This window comes from Pagrus major, chromosome 20 (assembly GCF_040436345.1).
Source record: "Pagrus major chromosome 20, Pma_NU_1.0".
NCBI lineage: Eukaryota > Metazoa > Chordata > Actinopteri > Spariformes > Sparidae > Pagrus > Pagrus major.
In genome coordinates this window covers 4,462,069-4,475,441 of record NC_133234.1, presented here as the reverse complement: position 1 = coordinate 4,475,441, position 13,373 = coordinate 4,462,069, and the positions used below count along the sequence as shown (strand labels likewise).

At 40.8% G+C, this 13,373-nt stretch overlaps 1 protein-coding gene across 2 annotated transcripts in view; it reads left to right on the top strand.

The window, feature by feature from the left end:
• fasn (fatty acid synthase) overlaps positions 1-13,373 on the top strand; it is a 112,744-nt gene that overhangs the window by 84,024 nt on the left and 15,347 nt on the right. Inside the window, exons 34-40 of one of the 2 annotated variants that reach the window (XM_073489331.1) lie at positions 2,820-2,971; positions 6,977-7,068; positions 7,179-7,573; positions 8,365-8,544; positions 8,704-8,931; positions 9,201-9,412; positions 9,847-9,945. In XM_073489331.1, coding sequence (XP_073345432.1) covers positions 2,820-2,971; positions 6,977-7,068; positions 7,179-7,573; positions 8,365-8,544; positions 8,704-8,931; positions 9,201-9,412; positions 9,847-9,945 — 1,358 coding nt within the window. Of the gene's footprint in view, positions 1-2,819; positions 2,972-6,976; positions 7,069-7,178; positions 7,574-8,364; positions 8,557-8,703; positions 8,932-9,200; positions 9,413-9,846; positions 9,946-13,373 lie in introns of both variants that reach the window. The other variant, XM_073489330.1, reaches the window with a different exon arrangement.

Here is a 13,373-nt window from a genome sequence, read left to right as displayed (position 1 = left end):
AGATGATACACTGACTAGGGATAAGTACCTCATACAGTTCCACATCAAAAGACCTGAGCTATCACTTTAAGTTCTAAAACCACTGGTGACTTGACAACCTAGGTCACAGGTGATAACATCAGCAGGCTTGAGTCATGCTACCAGTTCACACCACTTCAACTTTCCCCTGCAACATTTATGTCTCATTGCGAATCATCAGTCCCAAATCCCAACCACGTTATTAGAGCAGAACTCATTGCTCTGTTGCCCAAAAAAAAACATCATTTGAAACTGGAAAAGGAGGAAAAAATTTAACATCTCAGTATATAGACCTCTTTAGGGAATGCATAACAATGGAAAAACTGACTGCATTTATTAACTACAAAATGCCTTTGTTCCAGAAACAGTACCCTCTTTAATTAGGGCCCGAGCAGGAAACCTGCAAGGTCCCTATTGTTTTTGTAGTGATTATTAGGGCCCGAGCACTGACAGTGCGAGGCCCTATTGAATCTGTAGGCGGAATTTTTTTTTCTTCTGCGACTTTCGGCGGCTTTTTGGTGGCTGCAACATACCCCAAAACTCACCGAACTCGGAACATACGCCGCATCTGGCGAAAAATGTTATAATCTATGGTTGTCGTGAACTTCCACAACTAGGTGGCGCTATAATCAAGGAAAGTTCGTTTTGGCTTATAACTGCCATATACTTTGTCGCACATTCAAAAACCTTATATCCACACGTTCAGTGAATTGTGCTGAATCTCCTGATATAGGCCACGCCCATTTCTGTCTACTTTTTTTGCAAATTCGCAAAATGTCGCAAACCTACTTTTTCAAACTCCTCCCAGGCAATTTCACCAATTTGCACAAAACTTTGCACAAAACATCTGTGGACCTTTTCTGACAAAAAGTTATTAAATGAATTTTGATATTACAAAGAATACTCTAGTTATTAAATAACAACTTCCTGCAGATTTCGTTCCAAACAGGAAGTGTTGTATATCTCCACATTGGTTTGTCCGAATGACATGAAACTCAGGTTGCTACTTCCCCAAGAGACCCTAAGGTCTCATGGGAAAAAGACCCACTAGGTGGCGCTCTTTAAAGTAAAGTATTTTATATCTCCACATCGGTTGGTCGGATTAACACAAAACTTGGTACACTCATTGCCAATGCCCTCCTGAGGATAGCTGACGAAGGTCTTACCGATCCGACACTATCTGACAAAATTCATAGGGGTGGTATAGACTGGCCCCTGTAACTCACACACCAAAAATGACCAGCAGGTGGCACTATTGTCAAGACAAAAACATTTTTGCCCAATAACTCCTGCATAATACGTCGCACAGTTTATATCTACGTGTTCCCTGAATTCAGCTGAATTGTGTGATGTAGGCCCCGCCCACTTTCACGCTAAATTTCCATTCACGAAAACTGAAAAACTTACTTTTTCGAACTCCTCCTAGGCTATTTCACCGATTTGCACATAACTTTGCGCACAGCATCTGTGGATACTCCTGACAAACAGTTATTAAAAGAATTTTGATGGTTCAAAGAAAGGCCAAATTATAGAACAACAATTTCCTGCACATTGTGGTCAAACAGACAGTCTTGCATATCTTGACCGAATACACTCCCATTACCACAAAACTTTTGCTAATTGTGTTCGATGGCCCCATGAGTTTGTACAAAATTTGGTGCAAATCAGCCAATAGGTGGCGCTTTTATTGCTAAATGACCAAAGAAGAGCTTGACTGCCTTCACTTTTCATTCCTCAATGGAAGTTGTTGCATGAACAAGCCCCGACAGCAGCACGCCCCGACGGCAGCATGCCCTGCGAGGGCCGGTCATTACTGCTTGCAGTTTTAATTGTAATTGTATTATTAATATTAATAATAATATTAGAACCGTGTTGTATCCCTATTTGCCGCCACAATTGCGAGTGCTGGTCGTAAAAAAATTACACCTTCAGTGATCATTAACATGCATATTTATTATTTTTCATTTTGTTGTTGTCTATTTATTTATTTTTTTTACTTACTCATTTGCACATTGTGCTTTGGACTGGCAAAAGATACCGAAGTATCTGCTGACATATTACCATATTACAGAGCTGCTTCTTTCCTCAGGCTGTGAGATTCCTCAGTTCATCCTCCACACTCCACTGTATAAAATAGTTAGGTTTTTTTTCTTATGTAGCATAAAGACATTTGAACTCAAATTTCATTCTCCACCCCCAGTGTTGACTATTAAATGGACCTTTAACCTTTTTAACCTTTTAAAAATGAAAAGTGTTGTCAAGCCAAGTCAATGATAATACCACTTAGAAACCTTAGTGGGGGAAGTTGTCTGTTCCATCTTCAAACAAGCTTATGTTCTGTCAATTGTATTACCTCTCTAAGCAATAAATAGATTAACTGAAACATTGGACTGTCATGAAAAATTTAACACACAAAATCACTGTAATTATTTGGAAACAGGGTCTAGTGAAAAGGGAGAGGAACAACCTTTTTACAGTGTGATATAAAGTGCCCTTTTGCAGTTAAACACAGTTATAAACTGGAGTTTTAAACTGGACTACTTGGCTGTTTTTCATCAATGAAAATGCCCTGTGTGTGCAGCAAGTCACGACATAGGTAATTACTTCCTGTAGTAGTTAGGAGCAGTTACACAAAGATACAATACTTATTAACTTAAAATCTAACCGTGATGTACATGGATGCAAACCTTAAGGTTTGCTTTGAAATCTTTACTGATACAAACGGGTACCATGTGACAGTAATTTGGTTCTTGGCGCTGCTGTAAATGTTTTTTGTCACGGTTTTTCTTCAACTGTTGTAGGTTACCAGGCAAAGAGGGTGCATGAATGGCAGAGTCAAGATGTGGAAGTGCTACTGTCGACCAATGATGTCAGCACACTGGAGGGAGCAGAGCGACTCATCGCTGAGGCTTGCACACTGGGCCCAGTGGGCGGTGTCTTCCACCTAGCCATGGTAACACACCAAGCCACCTCATCATCAATTCCTCTCTGCTCTGTCTCATTTTTAGGCTACCACTTGTATTTTAAATCAGAAATTGTAGTCTTATTCCCTTTTTTTTTGCAAATATAGAAAATACTAGCTCTGAACATTATGTTAAAGATTTACTGGTATCTTCAGTACTCAACAATCCATGACCAGCCCAGCTGTTGGAATAGTGAGACAATCAGATGATACTATAAAATCTCAAGGTTAGGTAGTAACTAAATTTAATTAATATGTTGTGTTTCATGCTGCAGAAAGATATTGATCAGTTAACCTCAAACAAGGATAAGGACAGCTCAGATGAACTTAAAAGTAAAAAGCGATTGATTAAACAGCAGTGTGTCAGCACTTGAAAAAGTTTTGCCAAGGGATGTACAGAATTTCGTGATAAAAAAAAGTTGCGATACCGTCGTGGGACTGTGACAATAACTACCAAGCTATCATGTGATTATTTTGCTGGTAAAGCTCATGGATCTAACAACAGAAATCAATACGTATACATTTTTCTCTCTCCTTATCATTGTATTGTTCTTTTTGAACAGCAGAGGGCGCAGTCATACTGCTGAAAATGACAGACTCCTTCTCATAAGACCTGCCCTACTCTGCCTCTGATTGGTTGGCTTTGTTGGTTTCATTCTCAATGCTTGACTCAAACTGTTAGCTCACACAGAATGTCTGTTTTCGGCAGTACCTGAGCTGGAGTAACACTCCGACCTCTTTAAATCAACACACAATTAAAATACACACCATTAACTTTTTTCTATATAAAATATCACAAATAATTAGTCCGAGGATAGGTCATTAGCACTTGGTGAATGTCAATCTATTGCCGCGTTTCCACAAAAATTAGCGGGTCTACACTTTTTTTTTTTAACGCGGTGACACCCACTTAAAATCGCATATTGATTCCATTACCACTTCCCACAGGCAAGTCTGTGATTTTTATCTGAAGAGTTACGTTGTATGTTTCACGTCAAGAATGCGCCAAAAACATCCAATAACATTTGAAAAGTCTAGAAGAGCCACACAATTAAATTATTTTATCCCCATTCAAGTTAGCTAGAAGTTAGCCGGCTCGATCAGCGATCCAGGTATTTTCATAGCTGAGAGGTTGAACTTTTTTGGCTTCAAAACATCACTGAGCAGCTTTCATAGGAATTAACGGGGCTCCACCTCCAACATTGTGTCCAGAAATAAAACGTCCTTGAATAGGCCGCATCCCAAATTCCTTCCTTATTTACGCGCCACCACCGGATGTTAATAACGCCTCATCACTTCACGCGGCGGAATTTAGCAGGAGAGCCGAGCCGAGGTGATTAAAAACCTGTGCCTACTGCATGGTCAATTGACCCTGGCGTAAATTCCAGGTGTACACATTCCCATTGCACACAAAAGCCCGATCTTGGCAGGTTTAAGCGGGATTTTCAGCATTTCAGCATCAACTAAGATGTTGTATGTGGTGATTATAACTGCTAAACATCAGTATGTTATTGTGAACATGTTAGTATATACACCATAGTTCTTTACTGGGATAGTTTCTCTCAGTGGTGCATAAACGAAAAGCATCTGGACCTACTGCATTGCAATTTAAACAGCAGCACTCGCACACATACTCAAAGCACCATAGTCCTGAAGTACTGTCTCACAGAGCTTTGCTATCTTGAAACAGCAGAAATAGACTGCACTACTTCCAACAAAAACCTGGTCTGAAGTCAGTCATATTAAACAGGCACATACATTCTGCTTAATGATTAGAGAGGCTGCTTTCAGTCATGCATACATTAATGTCATAGCAGCAAGTATTGTGGCACATGCAGCAAAACTAAAAGTTGTAGTTAAAAAGTTGACAGGACAGATGAAGCTCTCCAGATAAAATAGAATTACACGTTTAGCCTCTAAAATACATATTTTTCAAACCGATCTGATTTAGCTCAGGATTTAGGCATCAGGAGGACAGCTGCGTTGCTCCAAGCAAATTTACTGCATGAACCTGAACTGTGTGTGTGACCTTTTAGATGTGTAGAAGAATGCAGAACATTAATTAACATTACTGTAGATCCTGACAGATCATGTCGGCGTTTCAGGAGAAGTGGTCTACCGGTTCACACCGAATACCGGTGTATATTTTCGTTATGATATGAATTTTTAATGTACCGCCCTATGGTGTATTTGATTACACAACGTTCGGAACGCTACGCTGCGCCGCGTGACACTGTTTCAGACCGGACCCTTTTCAATGTTGTGCTTCTAAACACGCATGGTGCGACTGCGAGGCGTGGTGAGGGTAAACAGTAGTGCTCTGGTGTTATGTTACGGTGAAGATGGATAGGATAGACATTAGCCTCATTCACACTACCGTTTGCATGCGGGGATCCTGCGCCAATTCTCCGCATCCTCCTTTGTGTGAAAGTCTCAGATGTGGCGAGGGGTGAAATTTCGCTGCGCCTCTGATGCGGCTCCGGAGGTAGTATCAGAGGTGCAGTATTGGCGAACCGAACCAGTGTGAACGGATAAGCCGGCGGCACGGAGCGAGGGTGTGTCGGTCTAATGGTGTTCACTGTCTGATAACTGTACAGGTCCTTCACTCAACAAAATATAGATAAATGTCCCACAAAGCAACGTTACATGACCATACAACAATGACCAACAACACGTAGTAACTGGTCGTGTCTTTGGCAACTTCTACGAGGAAAAAAATACCGCAGTTATTCGTGGAGAAGTGTCTGTCCGCCGACTATTTCTGCCCGAAAAACAGCGTCTGTCCCCAGCAAAAAACTCACCGACTGTTTGTCGGAGTGAAAAAAATCACCACGATGGTCAGACCTCCCGACCGAGACTTCAGTTAACTTTTCCCCATAAACAGCCTCCCTCCCCGCGAGTGAAAGAGTCAGACAGTGTCCCGTTTACTGATGGCGATTATGTAATTAAGAGAAAAACGTAACTTTGTCATTTTCCAGGGTGTTTGGTGTGTCAGGATCCCAATCACAGCACATTATTACAGCATCCATGTGATTATAAACAGTCAGTAGGTACATTTTAGATAAACAGGAGGACACCGCGAAACATCTTAAAAAAACACATACGTCATCATCATGACGTGTAAAAGTTCTGTATTTTGACTGCAGTTGTCTTTGCATTCTGATTCCTCACTTTATTAGAATCATGAGTGGCTCTTTTTTGTAAACAGCATCATTTACTGGGGCCATGCAAACCTGTATTACTACTAGTGTGGAATTATTCTACAATATTCACTCATCATGACATTAAAATAGACCATCCTAAGTCAATCTACTGCAGTAATTCCTCTCTCAAGCAGTAGAAAATGCTGTGAACACCTGATATATGCGTGAAAAAAAAAACCCCGTCATATATCGTGAAACTGTTAAAATTTTGAAAAATATCGTGATATACATTTTTGGTCATACTGCCCAGCACTATTCAGGAGAATTAAATTAATTAATGTTAATGTTTATTAATGTTAAAGTTTAGTTGCTGTGCTTCATGTGTAACACGAGTCTCTTGTAATGGAAAGATTTCTGCCATTGCTGCTGCTGGAGGATCGCTGCATGTAATGTAAATTATATTTTTTATTTTTCACGGATCCACGTATTACCGATACACTCACAAGGACATGCAGTGCAGAGTTGTTGATGGGACAGACAAGGATTGGGAGACACCAGTGGCATGGGGTCCACCGGCCAAGGAACACAAACCTGTCTCTCAGTGAAGATGTGTTTGAGTGAAATTGCAATGCCAGAGGTCCAGGTGCTTTTTGTTTATGCACCCTTGAGAGCAATTATCACAGTAAAGAACTATGGTGTCAAATTACGATGGTAGCACTGCTGGTCCTATCCATACTCCATATAAAACTGACCCCTCTGGTGTTATCACTCTAAAAACTGCTTGTTCATTTGAATTTGCAGTGATTCCAATTTGATCAAAACGTCATTAGCTTGTTTGGTATGTCAATATCAGGTGCTGAAAGATGGAATGCTGGAGAATCTGACTCCTCAGCTCTTCCTTGATGTTAACAAACCTAAATATGATGGAACCATAAACCTGGACAAGTAAGACACACACACACACACATCCTTCTGTTTAAATCAGGAAACTCTGAATAAGGACTTTTATTTTTTCTCTCTGTATGTTGATGCACTCACTTCCATTCCCTCTCTAGAGTGACAAGAAAATTGTGCCCGGACCTCAGCTACTTTGTGGCCTTCTCCTCAGTCAGCTGTGGCCGTGGAAACGTCGGCCAAAGTAACTACGGTTATGCCAACTCAGCCATGGAGCGTGTGTGTGAAAAGCGTCGCTACGATGGCCTACCTGGACTGGCAATTCAGTGGGGTGCCATTGGCGATGTAGGTGTGGTCCTGGAGAATATGGGAAGCAATGAAACAGTGATTGGTGGCACCCTACCACAGCGCATCACATCCTGCCTGGATGTGCTCGACCTCTTCCTTTGCCAGCAGCAGCCAGTGATGTCAAGCTTTGTACTGGCAGAGAGGACAGTGGTGAAGAGCGAGGCAGGAAGCCAGAGAAACTTGGTGGATGCTGTAGCTCACATTCTGGGTAAGAGCAAAACCAGTCTTACCAACAAAGATATTTTGAAGCATGTGATCTTCAAACAAGGTGAAGTCATGCCTGTCGTCTGTTGTCGACTAGACTGGCCCCTGTTTTGCTTTTGCAGTCTTGGGCTGATTTGAAAAGTCTGCAAAGCATCGTTAAACAACAAGAATGTGTTCTTTTGGACAAGGAGGGCTGCTATGATTAATTTTGAGTAGATTTGTACAGTGTACTGGAATTAATAGAAACCAATGGCTGAAAAAGATATTTAGAGGTCTGAAATAGAATGTAACTATATGCATGTTGTAATTGTATTTAAAACAATGTCTTTCCAAAACCACAAAGCACATTGAAAAAAATTTGGGAAGTTCACTGGAAGAGCAAGAGAAAGACATTAACACGAGTTGGTCAAGTTGATGATTTTCAGAGATTTTTTTATTGAAAGGACTGCCCTATTTAAACACAAGTAAATATGAATTCATAACTATTGAATTAATCGTTTTATTAACATTAATATTTACTACTTTTTATGCATGTTGAATTTTACACGTTACATTTTTATACTGCAGTTAACCTGCTGTTTAATGACCAAAAATCTCTAGGTTACACTTGAAATCGATCAGAAATAATTACTGGGAAGTGTATTAATTTAACAGTGTCTATTTTCCCAGTACCAAATTATATTGTTATTTCCAGGAAACATTCTTTGTCATAACAAAGAGAGATAAATTCTTCCTGTCTGCTTCTATTTTGTTTGTTCAACTTAATTTGATCTTTACTGCGTTCTTCACTCTCAGGTGTACGAGATGTGAACAGCCTGAATGCTGATGCCTCATTGGCTGACCTGGGCCTGGACTCCTTGATGGGTGTGGAGGTCCGCCAGACTCTGGAGCGTGACTACGACATTGTCATGGCTATGAGAGAGATCCGCCAGCTCACCATCAACAAGCTGCAAGAGCTGGCCAATAGCAAGCCAGGTGGATCAAATGGTATTATTAAGAGCTGCTCTTAAATCAGCCAGAAAAAAACACAAACTTAAATGAAATAATGTCTGTATTGTGAGATTTTAGTCTTTAATCCAGTTCTATGTAGGATGTGGCTGTTTGAGATTTTTGTCTTTGCTAATTCATATCCAGAATCTCACCAAGCTACAACTAAGAGGGATGGCATTCACTCTTTGTTGGAGTCTGATCTGACCCAGCTATTAGTCAACCCCAGTGAACCCACGGTGATGCCACTGAACAAGGTTCAGAGCCAGGAGAGGCCATTGTTCCTGGTCCATCCCATTGAGGGCTCCATTGCTGCCTTTAAGACGCTTGCTTTCAAGCTTAGCGTGCCTTGCTACGGCTTGCAGTGCACAAAAGGTATTCTGTGTTCACAAACACACTCATTTAGGCTCATACAAGAAAAAAACAAAACAGTTATTTAAAAAATGTTAATAAGGAGCTAGACCATATACCATCACAATAGAACTTACGATAAGTTCTAAATATTACAATCACAGATGGTTCAATTAATTTCTCTGTTCATTACTGATTGTGTTATTCAAATATGTGTATATTTGTATTAATGTATGTATGTATATTATACATTATCCAACCAAGCTCATCTAAATGTATCCCCTTTCCACCAGCTGCCCCTCTGGACAGCATCCAGTCCCTTGCAGCCTACTATGTGAACTGTATCACACAGGTTCAGCCAGACGGGCCTTATCGAATAGCTGGCTACTCCTTTGGTGCCTGTGTTGCATTTGAAATGTGCTTGCAGCTTCAAACCCAGAATCGGCCAGTGGAGTATCTCTTTCTGTTTGATGGATCACACTCCTATGTGGCAGCATACACACAGGTTAGAGAAAAGAGCAAATACAAGTGTATTTTCTTGTTACACACACACACACACACACACACACACACACACACACACACACACACACACACACACTACACTACACAATAGCCATAAATAATTAACTGTGAATCAATGATAAGATCTAGTTTAGTAGCATCTGCAGGGTTTTGAGAGTTTTAAGAGGTGTATTTCACAAAGGAAACGTGGGAAAAACCATATTAACTCTTCATTTATGTATTTTGCACATTTAATATCATTAAGTAGTTTGAGACAGCCTAACGTGAGTATGCTTTCTATAAACCAAAGTGCATACAATATGATTTGATGTTTCAATACACTGGAGACAGCATGTGCATAGGATGATGTAGTATGGGAACAAATTAAGATTTAAATTTACTATAGTTTTGTAATCTTAATTCCTTGGTTTCCAGACCTACAGGGCCAAACTGACACCAGGTAAAGAGTCTGAGGCTGAAACTGAAGCCCTGTGTGCCTTCATCCAGCAGTTCACTGGGATCGAGTACAACAAGGTACAACAAGTCTCCAAGACGCGTGCAAACACACAGATGCTCACCAAAGGTTTTCATCAATCACAACATTTAAGCAAGGATGTTTGATAATTGTATTAGGCAGCATGTAGAACATCCAATTAATTATTTGTTTTTAGCACACAGACATCTCAAACTGTTTGGCTGAGAATTTTTTGAGATTTTATTTAAAGTTATGACTTAACCTAACAATTTCTTGCAAGGAGTCCTATCTTAGAAGTGACCGGAAAAATTATCAGAGCAACTCTGAGCAAGGAAGGACAGAAACTTTTGGTTGGTTAAAAAAAGAAATAAAAATGCACTCCAGGTGATAATGGGCATAGAATGGACAATGAAATTGATAGGCCTAATCTTATTATTTAGTGTCTAGTAAGGCATGGTGTAATTATGAATGTTATTTTCAATAATAAACGTAAATTGTAAGACACTCTGTCAAAGAAGCCTACAAAATTAGCCTAAACATTTATTTACCAGCCTGATCATTTTAGATGGAGATATTGATGTGCAGAAGCCACAACAATAATAACAGCTATAATAATTGAATTATGGATATTAATAATCTAACAGATGACAACAAGAAATAGACTAAATATAATCCGTAATAATAATAAATATTATTATTATTATTATTATTATTATTGAAGTCAAGCAGCACCACAGCAGCAGGCCCAACCAAGATCCATGGGAACCTGCAAGACGAGAAAGCACAGAGACTCTGGGGAAGAAGCCCAAGTGGGCCACAATGACGACTCACGCCTGTGACCAACCCATAACAAGCACCCGTCTCCCCCTAAAATTGATACTGAATCCATGTCTATGCAGGAAACCTGAGAGAAAGATGTATTTAAACGTCTGTGTGTTCAGCTCTCGGTACTTTTGCAGCTTCTAACTGAATCACTTTAGTTTCTCTCATCCTGTTTGTACTTTCAAGCATCTGCTGAGTTTTGCTGTTTGCTTTCAGCTGTTTTGGGAGTCGTGTTTACTGTTTAATTATTGCTGTTGAAAACACGTTTCCTGCTTCATAATAAAAGCTTTTATATGACTAAATAACGGGAGGCTTTTATTGTGAAGAAGTTGAAAGACAGGTTGTTACTGAATTAGCAGAGCCACTTTGTACGCGGTGATTCTTTGATAGTACTGTGGGGACAGGGACAAGTGCGTCATTGGTTTTAGACACACCTTCAAGCAGGTAGCCCAGTTGTGATGGAAAGGCAAAGTCCTGGCCGCAGTGGGCTGCCGCACCGAGTAAAACAGAGTAGAGCCAGGCCTGCAGATGTAATGGAAAAACGGCATAAACCTATGGCAGCATAGCTAAGGGCCTGTGGCAGCCCTATCTAGAAATTAAATAACTACATAATTAGGGTCTTTTAATGTGAAGGATTTATAGGATAATGTGTCCGGATCAACTCTGCTGTTAAGAATGCAGGAGCTGTAACATTGCATAAACGGTAGGGCTGTCAAAATGACGGTCTGAGCGGCGCCATGTGAGGATGTACGTCTCTGAGCTCCCCACTAGACCCATATTTTTTACAAGTTTTCTGTTTCTCCCAACCTCGCTTTGAGTAAGTGAATTTTAAGAATAGGTTACCTAGCCCCCCCAGTTTATTTCATAACTCATATTTAAGTGGGCTGTAGCATATTTCTCCACGCAATATCCAGACCGCAAGCACAGAGCAAGATGGCAACAAATGCTAACACCTGCTGCACCAAGGTGGCCTCGTCGGCTCTATCCAAAGATGACTCGGGACAACAAGCCGTCCTACAAGCCATCACAGATCTAAACAAGAACTGCTAATTAAGATAGACGAAAAAGCAAACGAGCAAGCATCGGAACTGCGTAAGCAGATGCACCTTAAGGAAGAGCTGAAAACCAATGCCAGATACGAGGAGATGAAGAGCAAAGTCACTGGCTTGACCACAGCTACTAATCACTCCGACACGATTACTACCCTGGTATGCGAAGTTGACCAGATTAAGAAGGAAATGCAGCAACTAAAGGAGAAAAACGAAGATTTGGAAGCGAGATCTTGCAGATGCAAACTCTGGGTGACAGGCGTGAGAGAGTGCAGAGAGGAAGGTAAACGCCTGGCCGACTTCATCTCGGAGATGCTCAAAGAGGCACTTGGTCTGAATAAACCTCCGCTGCTGGACCAGGCACATCGGACGCTACGCCAGAGGCCAGGAGATGATCAACCACCCAGAGCTTTTGTGATAAAATGCCACTATTTCCAAGAAAAAAAGGCTGGTACCCAGCTGAATTGAGGATCACCACTCCAGACGGGAAGCAAACCAGCTTTTTGGATCCATCCAAGGCTAAGGATTACATCTCCAACAACCTGCTATCCAAAAACACTTGAAGCTGGACTAATTAAGGCGCCTGACTTTCGGGATGCCCCCAGAGGAATTGGACTGTTGTGTGATCTTGCAGGTTGGGCACTGCTGTTCTTTTCTTTTCTCATTAGTCGCCCCTGCTGTTGATATTAGGGGGACTGGGTGTGAGGTTTTATGATTTAACTATTTGGAAGTTAACAGATCGTCAGAAGGTCAATTTTAGCATTTTCACACCTGAGAAAACTGTAGGCCGATATAGTCTATCTTCAGGAAACACATCTGCGTAACAGTGACCATACTAGGCTCAAAAGGGGAGGTTTTACACAGATATTCCATTCTAAATGTAAAGGTAAGAGCAGAGGGTCTGCAATTCTGATATACAGGGATGTTCAGTTTGTTGAATCTAAGGTAATATCTGATAAGAATGGGCGTTTTGTGATAACACAAGAAATACTTTTCAATGTGCCTGTGGTCTTAACTTGTATTTACGGCCCTAATAACTTTTTCTCTCAACTTCCAGATTTAAATACTCATCAACTCATAATAGGGGGAGATTTTAACTGTTTCCTCAACCCAACTCTGGACCATTCCAAGGCTCCAATTGGTCCACTTTCCAAATCTGCCCGTGTCATTAATGATTTTGACCAGATATATGGGATGACGGACCCTTGGAGGTTCACAAACCCTCAAATGAAACAATTTTCTTTTTTTCCCCCAGTACATCAATCTTACTCAAGAATTGATCTCTTTCTGCTGGACAACAGACTCCCCTCGATACACAAATCTACCGACTCAGGGGGAATTGCAGTTTCTGACCATAGCCCAGTGGTTATATATCTCAGTTTTCCAGGCAGAGTTTTGCCTCAGCGCACTTGGCGCTTTAAGCCGCGATTTCTGTCAGACAAAGACTTTGTAGATTTTATATCAGAACAAATAGACTTTTTTCTTGAAGTCAACCAAGGGCCTGAGACGGACACTGGTACTCTGTGGGAGGCATTAAAAGCATACCTGAGGGGACAGATAATATCATATACTGCAGGCATAAATAGGAAAAAATCAGAACGTCTAACTGAGCTTAT